Raw genomic sequence first — 15,027 nt, 5'->3', positions numbered from 1 at the left:
AAAACTCTGTCTCAAAAAAAAAAAAAAAAAAAAAGGCAACACTAGCTAAATTGATCTACAGATCCAATAGAACCTTTATCAAAATCCCAGTTAGAAATCAACATGCTGATCCTAAAATTCATACAGAAATTCAAGGGACCCAGAATAGCCAAAACAATCTTTAAAAAGAAAAACAAACTGGGAGGACTCACACTTCCCAATTTCAAAATATATTACAAAAACTACAGTAATCAAGAAAGTGTGGTACTGGCATCAGGACAGTCATACATCACTTCACACCTTCATATACTGGTGGTGGGAATGGTGCAACCATTAGGAAAAACAGTTTGGTAGTTCCTCAAACAGTTAAACATAGAGTTAACATATGACTCAGAAAATCCACTCTTAGGCATATATCCCCGATAATTAAAAATGTATGTCTACATAAAAACCTGTACACAAATGCTGATAAGATCAGCCTTCATTATAACCAAAAAGTGGCAACAACCTAAAAGCCTATCAACTGATGAGTGGGTAAACAAAATGTGGTTATGTCCATACAACGGAACATTGTTTAGCCATAAGAAGGAATGAAGTGCTGACACATGCTACCACACAGATGAACCTCAAAACATGATGCTGAGTGAAAGCAGCCAGTCACAAAGGACAACAGATTGTACGATTCGACTTACAGGAAATCCCCAGAACAGGCAGATATATAGACACAAATATTAGGAGATTAGTAGTTGCCTGGAGCTGGGATAGAAGTGAGGCTGGTGTGACAGATAAGGCGTATAGGGTTTTTTTGGGGAAAATGAAAATGTTCAAAATCGATTGTGGTGATGGATGTACAACTCTGGGAATAAACTAAAAGTCATGGAATTTTACATGTAACTGAGTAAACTGTATGCTACGTGAATTATATCTCAATAAAGCTATTTTTTAACAAATGAGTGAGCGGAGCATGGGACATGGGTGGCCGGAGAGAGGGTGGGCCCTCCAACCTCCCAGGGGAGCCCAGTGGGCTGGTAGATAACCTTTGTGGCAGGACATGTCTTCAGAGGCTCAGCTAGGCAGGTAAGTGACAGCACACTGCCCTGTCATCTGCACCCACCTCTCACCCCCTGCACCAAACAGGTTAGGGGTCCTCTGCCTAGGCCCTGGGCAGTTACATGACTTTCCCAAGGCTACACAGCTGGTGACTGGCAGAGCCATGGTTAAAACCCCAGCATCCAACTCCCAGGCTCTGACCCATACCCCTTTCCTTCGCCATGGCTGGAGGCTCCTGCCAGCCCAGGGGCTGACAGCCACAAGGAGTCACTCCTTGTGTGTCCAGGGGCCGCTCACCTGTAACCCTCAGCACAGAGGCAGGAGTAGCTGTTGACTTCATCCATACACTGGGCCCCATTCTGGCAGCGGTGGTCCCTGCAGTCATCCTGGTTCTCGCTGCAGTTGTCACCTGCGTAACCTGGCACGCACTCACACCTGGTGTGGGGGGGGGCATGGGTAGTTGGGGGTTCAGCTACACAGAGCCTGGGAGGCCAGGGGAGTGCACCAGGGCTCCCCACACACAGTCTGTACATGTGAGGGAAAACCTCAAGTTCCACTGAGGCTGTGGGGATCTCCAGGAGGTCACACAGAGCTCTGGATCTAAAAGGGCCCCAGCCCATCCTGGGAGCCTTTCCTAGTAGGAGAAGAGAGCTCACGTGGACGTGAGGTAGAGGCCTGGGGCTGAAAGAGTAGACCCCAGAGGCAGGGGGAGATGGAGTCTTGTCACAGAGGACCCACCCTCACCAGCAACAGCACTTCCAAGGCCAAGTGTCAGCCTCTTCCCGACCTCTCCAGCAGCTCAGCTGCACCCTCCCTGTTCTCCCAAGACCCCCTACCACATGGCTGAGTTCCACAGACTCCCCCACTCCTCTTTCCCCAGCTCCCAGTCCTCAGCAGGGCTAGTGTCCCCTGCTCAGTGGGTATCTTGACCTCAGGTCAGCCCCCAGCTTCCCAGCTCCCACCATGCCTCACTGCTGGCCCAAAACACTCCCTTTGGGCTACTGTCTCCTATCAAATAAATAAAGGACACTCTAGTAGTCCTTTCTAGTAATGGCCTTGCTCTCTGTCCTACAGGTCTCCTGATCCCCCGACACCAAACTCACCTCACCAAGCACTTCCCTGCCTTCACACCCGTTGATTCCAGAATACTGTCTCCTTTCTCCCAGCATGGTCCAGCCAGCTCACCTCCTCCAGGAAGCCTCCAGAGAGCACTCCAGCCCTCACTGAGCAGTCCCCTTGTCTGACCTCCTTCTAAACTCCTAACTCTTAAGCTCAATCACGCAACCTGGCAGATGGGTGCTCTTGCCTGGGTTTTTTACTCATTTCCTTGTCCAGTGTTTTTTGGGCTGTAAGAAATACTTTCAAGCCCAGTACATGTACACACACACACACTCGCAACCAGATTCATACAATACTGATTATCCTTATTATATAAGATGGCATGTTGCTCTCTGATACTTTGTTTCATCTTTTAATGTTAATCCTGACATTAATATTAAACAGGGGCTGGGGCTCCCTTTATATCCAATTGATCACAATCTACTAATGAGTCTGGAGTTACAGTCTGAAAAATGTTATAGTAGCTAAGCCACCACTTACTCGTTCATTCATTTAATGACTATATATTGGATATATGTTTTGGGTTGCTGGTAATGCCAGGCATAGCTGAGCATGTCAGTTCTATCTTTCCACCAGGACAGGCAGTTAAGAGAACACGCACTCAACACTCCACTGTGTGCCACAGCCCCGGGTCCGGAGCTAAGCACAATGCTTACCCTTTGTGATTGAGGGACTGTGCTAGCAGCTCCAGGCTGGACAACGTGCAGTCCTGCCTTATCCCACCCTCCGAGGAGGGCGCATGCTGCCCAATCTACCACTGCTGATTGGTCTGCCTGCCAAGCCCCACCCCTGGGAGCCCCCGCAGGAGTACAGTGTCCGTCCACCATTTGGATGGAGGCTCTTGTGGGCCCGTTGACCATGGAACCAGGCCTCAACAATCCTGGACTCTTGCTTCCTGTCGTGGGTCTCAGGCTGCTCCAGTTAGACAAGGGACTCCTGGGGGACTCCATCCGAGTCCCTGGGCTTGGGTCCCTCAGCCACAAGCCCCAGGAAACTCTGCCCTGACCACCCTTTGCTGGCCTGACTGGTGGAATGCGGAGGTCCCAGAAATGAGACTATGTTTGCAAAACTGCAGTGGGAAGCATTATTTTAAAAATGTGTGACCTTTATAAAGCAGTCTTCAAGTAACAAACATTTTCACATATGCCGATAACAACCATGATGAAAATACAGACCAACAACTTTTACCCAAACCTCCTGGGACAGACAGGTTTTGGAATTCAACACTTTTTAGATTTTGGTAAATTCAGACAATGCATATTACACAACCTACTGGTAGGAGCTGAGGCGGCCTCATAATCAGACTTACTCACATTTCTGCCACAAAATCTACACATGTTCACATTACATGGGATGAACAACAACAAAAAGCAATCTCATACCAGTGCAGGGCAGCTTTTGTTACCAAATACGTCCAGGTCAGATAAGATTTGGCCATGAGATGGGATGCTTTCCTGAACTTTGTGGATTTTGTAATTGGGGATAAGAAATGGTGGATCTGGAATAATAGCCTGGAGCACTTAACAGATGCCAGACCTGGAGCTAAGTGCTTTCCATGCATTTTCTCATCTTACCCTTGCAACCATCCCAGGAGGAAGCTACTGTTGCGCCCAGTTTACAGATGAGAAAACAAGCTCAGAGCAGGCAAGTGACACATTCAGGGTCAGGCTGCAAACCCAGGTCTCTGTGGCCACAAAGCTGGGCACATCACCCCTCTACCCCAACCCCGCATGGATTCTCAGGAACCCTGTAGAGCTGAGACCAAACTCATTGGACAAATGAGGAAATGAGGGTGGGGTGCGGAGCCCAGACTGGAATCCAGTCTGACTCAGGGGCCCGAGCTCCTCCCTGGCCCTGGAAAGCGGCAACACTGACCTGGGCCCGTCCGGGGTGCCCACACACTGGGCCTCGTGTTGACACGGGTTCAGATCTGGAGAGCACAAGTCCACTAGCTCTTCACAGGCCCTTCCTGGGGAAAGAACGAGCAAGTGGCAGGAAAGAAGCTGCTCTCCTGTGCTCTGCTGGGTGGCCAGACCCACAGGAATCCTTCTGCAGACGCTGAGGCAGGGACCCCCTTCCACTCCTGGGCATGGGGGCTCAGGGCTGTCTCTGTCCCCCACCTCCCCCAGACACTGCTGCCCTGGCGCACTTACCCTCATACTGCAGGGGGCACTGGCAGGTGTAGTTGCCTACACCGTCCACACAGACACCCCCATTGGCACAGGCGTGATCCACACAGTCATCCGTGTTCACCCCACAGGTTGGTCCTTCAAAGCCGGTGGGACAGGAGCACCTGTGCGGGGAATGGGAGGATGGAGAGACAGCCCTCCTGGAACACTGGTGGAAGCCTGTGGCTACTGGTCAATATCACCATTCCACAGAGTTAGGGTCCCTACTCCGGGTTAGGCCCTTGCCAGGTGCTGGGCAGGGTTAGAGGTGACCAAGACTGACCCTGCCCTCATGAGAGTCACTCACAGTCTACTGGGGAGGCTAGAGGAGATGGGTGGTGAGAGGAGAGGTAGTGAGGCTCTCAGGATGGTGTAAGCACTAAAGCCAGGGAGATGGCACAGAGGGGCAGGAGACACCTGGCTCCTCCTTGGCACAGAGTGATAAGGGCAGGCTTCCTGGAGGAGGTGATGAATTAATCAAGGACCCTGACAAGGGAGACAGGAAGGAGAGGAAGGTGACTGGGGCAGAGGTGTTCGTAAAAGCCTGGAGTGGCCAGGCGCGGTGGCTCATGCCTGTAATCCCGGCACTCTGGGAGGCCAAAGCAGGTGGACCACCTGAGGTCAGAAGTTGGAGACCAGCCTGGCCAACATGGTGAAACTCTGTCTCTACTAAATTACAAAAATTAGCTGGACATGGTGGCATGTGCCTGTAATCCCAGCTACTCAGGAGGCTGAGGCAGGGGAATTGCTTGAACCTGTGAGGCGGAGGTTACAGTGAGCCAAGATCATGCCACTGCACTCCAGCCTGGGAGACAGAGCAAGACTCTGTCTCAAAAAAAAAAAAAAAAAAAAAAAAAAAGCCTAGAGTGGAAGGGAACCCCACAGCCAGTCTTCTACAGGGGCCCTGCCCATCCTCACAGTCCAATACTTCAGGAGCACAGACTTCAGGCACGGTGAGCAAAGGGCTGCAGTGAGCAGGAGCCTGGTCATGAGGGGCCCTGGGGATCAGTGACCTTCAAACCAGGATACACCTTCCCCTGGGGCAGCCAAGGTTTCCAAGGGGTGTGCGAATCAGAGAGAGGTCCAAGAAATTAATTTCCACATCTTCAAATATCTGCACGGGCTCCTCCCTAAATTAACCCAGTCCAGAACTCTAAAAAGGTGGCATCTGTCCCAGCCCCAGCCCTTACAGACTGGGGGGTGATGGGACAAGCCCTACAGGTAGAAAGGTGGGCACGCTTCCAGGCACCAAATAAAGGGGCAGTTAGGAATCCTGATGTTTAGCAAGTGAATGAATAAATGTAATCTAAGTCAAGAGGTTTCCAGTTCTGTGCACTGGAAGTAATTGAAGGAAGGCCTCATGGAACTGTCAGCTGATAGAACATTAAAAATAATCTTGATGGCAGGTCACTGTGGAGATGTGGCATATAAAGCGGGAGGGCTTTCAAAGAATTGAGTGACATGGCTATAATAAAACTCCTAATCTCACCAGTTTATTTACATGAACAAACTTTCCCAGCATTTATATCTATAAAAACAAAACGAAACAGGAAAAGATCAACCGTTGTGTCCTTTCTCATTCTGCAACATTCACCCATATACCAGCTGAGAGAAGAACAGAACAAAAAAGCACCCCATCCATCTCATTAAGAGAGATACACTCTAACAAAATTTTCCTTCTACGTGTAATAATCTGCAACCCAATTCCATAATACAGTTATGTTGTTTCAAATTACTGTAGGGATAACTCACTGCAAAAGAAACTTTAAATCAGAAGCTTATAGTGATAAGAAATAAGAAAAAAACTTTCAGTTTTACCTTACACGTACCCATGTTGGGGACAGAGATGTATGGCAGAGTACTCAAGAAAAGACTCTAGCATAAAAACATATTCGGTTAGAAAAAAAAGACAGGAGGGTAAGGAGTAAAATAAAATACTAGTTAGAGGAGAAAAAAGAACAAGGTAAAATGTTCAACTGTTAAAGAAGAAATTGTTTGTGTCATTTTAAAATGGTGTCCAATTGGCCAGGTGTGGTGGCGCATGCCTGTAATCCCAGCACTTTGGGAGGCCGAGGTGGGCGGATCTCTTGAGGTCAGGAGTTCGAGACCAGTCTGGCCAACACGGTGAAAACCCATCTTTACTAAAAATACAAAAATTAGCCGGGTGTGGTGGTGCATGCCTGTAGTCCCAGCTACTTGGGAGGCTGAGGCAAGAGAATTACTTGAACCCAGGAGGCGGAGGTTGCAGTGAGTCGAGATCTTGCCACTGCACTCCAGCCTGGTAACAGAGCGAGACTGTCTCAAAAAAAAAAAAAATAGTGTCAAAATGATATGCTGTTCAGCTTGCATTGGAGAATGATAAAAGAATGATTTAATGTCATATTTTTAAAACTTAACTTTTTTTTATTTTAGAAACAGTTTCACTGTGTTGCCCAGACTGGAGTGCAGTGGTGTGATCACAGCTCACTGCAGCCTCGACCTCCTGAGCTCAAGCGATCCTCCCTCCTCAGCCTCCTGAGAAGCTGGGACTACAGGCACTCGCCATTACACCTGGCTAATTCTTAATTGTCTGTAGAGATGGGATTTGCCATGGGGATTTTGCCATGTTCCCCGGGCTGGTCTCCAACTACTGGTCTTAAGGCCCTTCCACCTCAGCCTCCCAAATAAAGTGATAGTTTTATTTTTAAATGTTAATAATATTTACAATATCTGGAAAATTGCCTCCTTTGCAATGAAAAACTTACAATGAAAATTTTAGCTGTCAATCTAAGGACGTGTGAGGGAGTGTTTAGTTTTTAGAATGTGTTTGGGGAGTCTGTGAGTAAAAAGACACTATTGCAGGAAATGGTCTGCGGTTAAATTTTTTTCCCTGAAGGCTGGAGGGGACCAGCAGCAGGGTTTTAAGCTGGGGTGACAGGGTCAGCTTCGCATTTCAGAAAGTGGCCTGTGGTAGGAGCTGGGGCAGGAGAGTGGGAGTGGACACAGGTCAGGAGATAACAGGTGCCCCAGAGAGCCTCGGGGTTGAGGGGTAACTCGTGGAGGCACCCCCTTTCCACCTGGAGAGCCCACTCCCCCAGCCCCCAGTCTGTAAGGCAGTGAGGTGATGGGGTGCCCCATCTCCCCATCTCAGGGTGAAGGGGGTGTCCTTTCAGCCCCCAGCTGAGGCGTCTCAGGAATGAGGAGGGCACGCCCAGGGAGCTGCTCACCGAAGCCCGAGGAAGCTGGGCGCAGAGTGTAAAGACGCCGTTTCCAAGGCAACCGGGGGAAGAGAGGCCATTTAGTGATTCATTTTTACATCTGGTAATTTGGGTATGCAGAGGCAGGCTCAGCCATTTCTGCCCCTAGATTCAACATCATTTTCTGAAGAGCCAATGTATTGCGCCAGCAATTTACTTTCAGCAACTAAATACTATGTATTCCTCAGAAAAGCTCTGGGAGGGTGGGGCTCGTTGGGCGGTCCTGGGGGAAGCAGCCAGTGGGAGGGGCTTGTGTTGTGATGTCAGCTCTGGAAGGACTTAAGAGATGGGGTCATTAGGGCTGGCCCCTTCATTGAATAGCAGAAAATGGGCTGCTCAGGGCAGGGCCAGAGGGCTATCCCCTCCCACAGTGCCCAGTGTGACTTATGAGATGGGGGAACCCCAGAGAAAGCAAACAGGCCTTGGCACCCACCCAGTGGCAGCCCCAGCTGTGTCTCAGGGACTCAGGGTGGCAGCTTGAGGGGGCTGGCCAGGTCCCTGCCTGCAGGCAGAACCGTCAGGAGCAGGCTGTTCGAGGGAGATTGGAGGCTTTGGGATGAATTGAAATTTTCTTTTTTTTTTCTTTTTTTTTTTTTTTTTGAGACAGAGTTTCGCTCTTGCTGCTCAGGCTGGAGTGCAGTAATGATCTCGGCTCATTGCAACCTCCGCCTTCCAGTTTCAAGCGACTCTTCTGACTCAGCCTCCCGAGTAACTGGGATTACAGGTGCCCACCACCATACCCAGCTAATTTTTGTATTTTTAGTATAGACGGGGTTTCACTATGTTGGCCAGGCTGGTCTCAAACTCCCAACCTCGTGATCCACCCACCTCAGGCTTCCAAAGTGTTGGGATTACAGGCGTGAGCCACCCTGCCCAGCCTGAATGGAAATTTATAGGAATTTCAAACACCCCTGCTGTGGTCCTTGGCACTGCACTGTATATGCTTTGGCCATGGATTCCCAGTGCCTTCGAAAAGGCCCCCATGGCACCTGGCAGGAGCAGGAAGAAGGCCTGGAGCAGGAGGCAGCAGAGCCCACTCCAAGCCCTGGTCAACCCTGGAGCTGGGGAGCTGTATGGCTCAGGCATCCACTGGTCTCTCTGTGCTCCCACCGCATCTGGGCAAGGAAGGGGTTGGCCCAGTGAGCTTGGAGAGCCCCTCTGGCTATGATTTGGAGTACATGCCTGCCCCCACAGTGTGCCTCCACCTCCCCCCAGGGCACAGAAGGTCTGGGCCATCCCTGAGGGAGAGGAGGGCCCTGAGGCACAGGTGCTGGACCCTTCAGCACTCACCAGGCTCCTGCCCCTCCAGGTAACTCACATGAACGGGGCATCCTTGCCCTCCTGTGCATGGCAGGTGCCCCCGTTTTCACAGGGGCCACTGGAACAGCTGTCCAGGGACACCTCACAGTCTCGGCCCTGGGGGGAAAGTCAGTGATGGGGACCCCAGGGAGACCTGGGAGTTAGTATGAGCCCACAGCCAGCCAGACCCTCAGCAGCTCAGCCTCTCCCTGTCCCAGGAGTTACTTGTTTTCATTCATTCATTCGTCCACTCCATTAATTAATTAATTCTTTCATTCATTCATATGTTAAGTCATTGGTTCACTCAAGCATCTGCTCTGAGTCAGGCGGTGCTCCGGGCCCTGGGGACAGTCCTGCAGTGCACAGGAGGAGCCCTCCTCCTCCCTGGCATCTGCCTCCACTCACCTTATAGCCGCTGGGGCAGGCACACCTGTACACCTCAAGGGGGTCGTTGTGGCAGATGCCCTGGTTCTGGCACGGACTAGACAAGCAGGGATCACACTTGGCCTGGACAGCCAAAGTTGGGGGACCTGCAGCAAGGGGAGGGTGTTAGTGCAGGGGGAGGGGTGGACAGCACAGGGTTGGGCACAGGGCAGGTGCTGTGCACCATGGCCATTAGGGCCGCATGATCCATGTAAGAAGGATCATGAGACCCTAACCTACCGAATTCGGCCACCGAAGTCAGCCAGCCCTTCCTCTTTCCCCTTGTGCCCTTCTGAGGCAATGACCCTGGCCTGACACCTGCTGACTAGGAGGACAGAAGGTGGCCACCTTGGCAGAGAGGAGACGGTGGCTCTGTGAGCATCGTGCCCAAGCTCAGCTCTGCAGGTTGGCCACACCAGGGAGCAGGAGTTGTTCCCCTCCACACCTGAGCCAGGGAGGATCATTTTCCCCCACCTCCCTGCTACAGCAGGCCCCTCCAGCATCTCCAGGATGCACTGGTTGCAGAGGTAACCAGAGGAGCCGACAGACAGGCCACCTGGGACACCACTTGTGAGTGGCAGCAGGATCTCAGGAGACTAAATAGGAAGACCAGTGAACTCAGGCTTCCCTAGAAGATGCCTTCTAGAAGGGGTGGAATATTGCTCCTGCTGAAGAGGCATGAGCATGAACAGAAATACAAACACTTTTCAGCAGTGACTAGGACACATGACAGACTTCTGGGGTGAAGATGGGGTTCTGTTTCCTTTTTTTCATTTTTATTTATTTATTTTTTTAGACAATGTCTTACTCTGTCACCCAGGCTGCAATGCACTGGCGCAAACATGGCTCACTGCAGCTTCAACTACCTGGGCTCAAGCAATCTTTCTATCTCCATCCAGTAGCTGGGACTACAGGCACACACCACCATGCCCAGCTAATTTAAACAATTTTTTTTGTAGCGACAGGGTCTCTCCACGTTGCCCAGGCTGGTCTCAAACTCTTGGGCTCAAGCGACACTCCCACCTCGGCCTCCTAGAATGCTAGGATTACAGGTGTGAGCCACCATGCCCAGCTGGGGTCTGTTTCTTGATCCAGGTGCGGGTTACCTGGGTGAGTTCAGCTTGTGAAACTTCAGCAACCCATTCACTCATGATCTGTGTACTTTAATGTGTGTGCGTTCTCTTTCAATAAAAATAATAAAACAAAACAAAACCCCTTCTCACCAGCACCAATCCCACCCCATTGAATAAACACAGAGCAAATGTTTCAGCATAAATTGACTTGCTCCCAACAGCCAAGCCGCAGATCAGGCCCCTCCGAGTCGTTAGGCTGTGACAGCATCCTGCACGCAGGGTGGCCCAGGGCCTCCTCATTAACCTACAGCTGTCAGCTTCATTTCCGACGGTGGCCTCTGAGCTTGCAGAGGGCAGGGGCCGTGCTCCATGGCCTCCAGTGTCTTCCCCCCCGCTGTACCCCTGCACATAAAGCCCGGCCCCGGTGGCCACTCAGTCACCTGTCTGTGCTCAGCAGGGCTTCTGGGGCTTGGGCCGTCACTTAATCCCTGAATGAGTATTTACACATGCCCACAGTGGAGCGCCCCAGGGCAAAGCCGGAACCAGCCTCCAGTGACACTCTGGCTCTGCATTTCTGTAAATGTCAGGAGAGTGGCTGCTGGGTCCCCTGCTCCACCAGGGACTGAGGGAGGTCTAAGTTAACTGCTGAACACAATTCCTACCAAAGGGAGGTCTGAGCGCATGCTCTGCTGCGAGGCTTGGAGCTCCCAGAAGCACCGCTGCTATTTTTATTTTCCTTATGTAACCACGGGGAGGGATTACAGCCCTGACGGCCTGAGATTTTTCTGCCTGGCTCTTTTTGTCCATGATATGTCAGGACTGGAAGGCAGTCATCAAGCCGCAGGTGGCTTGTTCCTGTCCCCTGACTCCCTGCCCAGCAGTCGCCACAGGGACACAGGCATGTTAGGAAGGCCCTGCAGTGCTGGGCCAGTTCCACGGGTCCCCAGCAGCAGGGGCCGCGCTCCTAGGCTCACCTTGGCATTCAAACTTCTTGGCAGGCGTGGTGAGGAGCAGCTTGCCCTCCATGTCCAGGGGCCCAGCACACCGGGCAATGCCCGGTTCCTTGTAGCCAGTCTTCACCCAGCTGGACAGCCAGCGGAGGTGGCAGTCACAGTATAGGGGGTTGGCACCAATGGCCCTGAGCAGAAAGCAGAGAGAAGCAGGCATTACAGCTTCATGGGGTCCCTCGCCGATTGGAAACCTAGAGTTCCAGGCACTGCACCAGGGACTGGCAAAAATCTTAGCCTCCATTTTGTGAGCATTTACTGTGTAGTGAGTGCTGCTCCTCTTTTTTTTTTTTGAGATGGAGTGTCGCTCTGTCGCCCAGGCTGGAGTGCAGTGGTGCGATCTCACCTCACTGCAACCTCCGCCTCCCAGGTTCAAGCAGTTCTCCTGTCTCAGCCTCCCGAGTAGCTGGGATTACAGGCACACGCCGCCATGCCCGGCTAATTTTTGTATTTTTAGTAGAGACAGGGTTTTGCCATATTGATCAGGCTGGTCTCAAACTCCTGAACTCAGGTTATCCACTCACCTCAGCCTCCCAAATTGCTGGGATTACAGGCATGAGCCACTGCGCCCGGCTGCCAGTGCTGCTTCAAGTACTGCATATGCATTGTCTCACTTAGTCATCCCCACACACTGCTATCCCCATTTTACATGTGCAGAAGCCGAGGCTCAAAAAGGCTGAGGAATTTGCCTAAGATCACACAGAGAAACAGGGAGCTGTTGGGGCCAGAGTCTACAAATGCACTGCCTCTAATGTGCATGGGGAGAAAGCAACCCACATCGACCGCTGCAATGAGACAGCTGCTTTTCCTGTGTTTGTGCACCGAAACATCTCATCAGCTCCACTGCGCAAGTTTTCTCCTCTCCGTCTCAAAGACGTGGGCACCGAGCCTCCTATGGAATAAGTAATTTCCCTGGGGTCACACAACTAGCGAAGGGCAGCCCCTGGATCCAGATGCGCCACTGTCTGCCTCCGAAGCCCATGCTCTTTTACTTTTCTTTTCATTTTTAATTAAACAGAACACATGAGTGCAATTCTCATTGTCAGCCACTTTCAAACACTGCAGACAAAGTGTCCGCCCTGCACAACACTGTGAATGATTGAATGCCACTGAGTTGCATACTTTTTAAAAAACGGCTAATTCGATATTATGTGAATTTCACCTCAGTTTTTTTGAAGGCACATTCCTGTGTTACTGATGGGGGTGCAAAATGGTAGAGCGCCCATGGAGGGGAATTGTGTGACACTTCTCGTATGACTCATGCACTTGCCTTCTGATCCAGCCATTGTTTCTGGGCGTTTACCTGTAGGCACACATAAGGACATCTGTGCAATGGTCTTATTTGTAATGGAAAGACTGGAAATCCCATGTTCATCAATGGGGAGTGGTTATAGAAATTGTGATACACTCACATTACAAAAAATAAAAGTCTATACCCCACTGTCACTGCCCTCCACAAAGGGGCACATGGTCACAGGGTCACCATGCTCGGATGTGTAGCCTTCCAGGCCTTTCCACACGTACACACATGGTTCCTCCTTACAAATCACATCACTACTGAGCAGCTTGCTCCTTGTCACTAAATAGCATGTCTCGGGAATCTTCCCGGTCAGCATGTAAGCATCTATCTCATTGTGTCCAACTGTTCTGCAATATCCCAGAGCGGATACCCCATGGCACAGTGGACAGCGTCCCTGTTGCTGGACATTCTGGTTCTTTCCAATGGCAGTGAACACGCATAATACGTGCCTCTTTGGGTTTTTGTTTTGTTTTGTTTTTTGTTTTTTGAGACAGGGTCTCACTCTGTGGCCCAGACTGTAGTGCAGTGGTATGATCTCAGCTCACCACAACCTCTGCTTCCCAGGTTCAAGTGATTCTTGTACCTTATTCTACTGGGTAGCTGGGATTACAGGCGTGCACTACCACGCCCACCTAATTTTTTTTTTTTTTTTTTTGTATTTTTAGTAGAGACGGGGGTGTCGCCATGTTGGCCAGGCTGGTCTCAAACTCATGGCCTCAAGTGATCCGTCCACCTCAGCCTCCCAAAGTGCTGAGATTACAGGTGTAAGCCACTACGCCTGGCTCCTCTTTGTGTGGTGTATTTCTCTAGAACAGATGACTAGGAGTAGGATTTGGGGGGCAGAGGAAGCACATGTAATATGCTAATAGCCCACCCCCACCCACAAAGGTTGTATCCACTTCCACTGGCCATCAGTACAAGGCTGGGCCTGCTCTCATGCCTGCACCGACATACTGCCAACCCCTTTGTTTCTTACCAATCTGATGGGCAAGCTCAGAATCTCTCCACTAAACCACATGAGAGACTTAGAGATGGACAAAACATGGATTTGAGGGTAAGAAAGAGCCAGAGTTCTGGCTGGGCACAGTAACTCATGACTGTAATTGTAGCACTTTGGAAAGCCGAGGCAGGTGGATCACCACAGGTCAGGAGTTCCAGACCAGCCTGGCCAAAATGGTGAAACCCCATCTCTACTAAAAGTACAAAAATTAGCTGGGCATGGTGATGCATGCCTGTAGTCCCAGCTACTCGGGAGGCTGAGGTAGGAGAATCACTTGAACCCAAGAGGCGGAGGCTGCAGTAAGTTGAGATCGCGATACGGCACTCCAGCCTGGGCGACAAGACTGAAACTCAGTCAAAAAAGAAAAAGAAAAGAAAGAGAGAGAAAGAGAGGAAGGAAGGGAGGGAGGGAGGGAGGGAAAGAGGGAAGGAAAGGTGGGCCAGAGTTCTCTGACTCAGCAAATAGGAAAATCAACACCTTATGCCTAAAGTTCATTGATATCAACATTATTTTGAAAATATAAGGCTAAATAACGTGAATGAGAATGGGCACATTGACTAAGGAATCAATGGATGCCCTGCCATTTTCCACCTGTTTCTGGGCAGGACAGAGGAAGTGGTTCCCCTTGAGACCTGTACAGCCTGATTAAAGCAGCAGGAATTCCCCAAAATAGCTCAGCTGATGATTCACAATCTTATAAAGCAGGCTGAACAAGACCGGGACTCCGGCCCCCACACAGCTGCCCCATGCCTGGGTGACCTTGAGTAGCTCCCTTAATATCTCTGGGGGTCACTTCATGTTTCAATAAAGAGCCTGCAACCTAGAGGGAGAAGACAGACAAGCACGCATGACCTAAAGGAGGTGTCGAGGGAACAACACAGCTCAGAAAAGAGAGCAGGTTCGAACTCGGCACGTGTTTCGTTTTTTCTTTCCTTATTTGCTGACATCATCCATCCTGGCTAATGGGTGGAGTGATTTTTTTCTGAAGTTCCAGTGTGTTTAGAAAAACAAAGACTTTTTAAGATAACAGGAATTCAAAAATGGTGGTATATTTAAAATGTTTGCACTTACCAGATTAGTATTTTTATACTAATAAAAAGTGTGATGTCACATAAGTATGTGATTCAAAAGATAAATACACAATTTATTTATAAGTATTTTTTGGCCGGGCGCGGTGGCTCACATCTGTAATCCCAGCACTTTGGGAGGCCGAGGTGGGCAGATCATGAGGTCAGGAGATCCAGACCATCCTGGCTAACACGGTGAAACCCTGTCTCCACTAAAAATACAAAAAATTAGCTGGGCGTGGTGGCAGGCACCTGTAGTCCCAGCTACTCAGGAGGCTGAGGCAGGAGAATGGCATGAACCCGGGA

The 15,027-nt window shown here is 50.4% G+C and overlaps 1 protein-coding gene across 2 annotated transcripts in view; it reads right to left on the bottom strand.

The window, feature by feature from the left end:
- SLIT1 (slit homolog 1 (Drosophila)) overlaps positions 1-15,027 on the bottom strand; it is a 198,246-nt gene that overhangs the window by 10,528 nt on the left and 172,691 nt on the right. The window contains exons 26-31 of one of the 2 annotated variants that reach the window (XM_011951197.1): positions 11,322-11,485; positions 9,257-9,381; positions 8,871-8,968; positions 4,302-4,441; positions 4,024-4,117; positions 1,327-1,464 (exon numbers count right to left, since the gene is read on the bottom strand). In XM_011951197.1, the coding sequence (XP_011806587.1) occupies positions 1,327-1,464; positions 4,024-4,117; positions 4,302-4,441; positions 8,871-8,968; positions 9,257-9,381; positions 11,322-11,485 (759 nt within the window). Of the gene's footprint in view, positions 1-1,326; positions 1,465-4,023; positions 4,118-4,297; positions 4,442-8,870; positions 8,969-9,256; positions 9,382-11,321; positions 11,486-15,027 lie in introns of both variants that reach the window. The other variant, XM_011951198.1, reaches the window with a different exon arrangement.

Source organism: Colobus angolensis, unplaced genomic scaffold (assembly GCF_000951035.1).
Source record: "Colobus angolensis palliatus isolate OR3802 unplaced genomic scaffold, Cang.pa_1.0 Scaffold316, whole genome shotgun sequence".
NCBI lineage: Eukaryota > Metazoa > Chordata > Mammalia > Primates > Cercopithecidae > Colobus > Colobus angolensis.
Note: the sequence above shows the minus strand (reverse complement) of the source record. Positions and strands in the feature narration are given on the sequence as shown.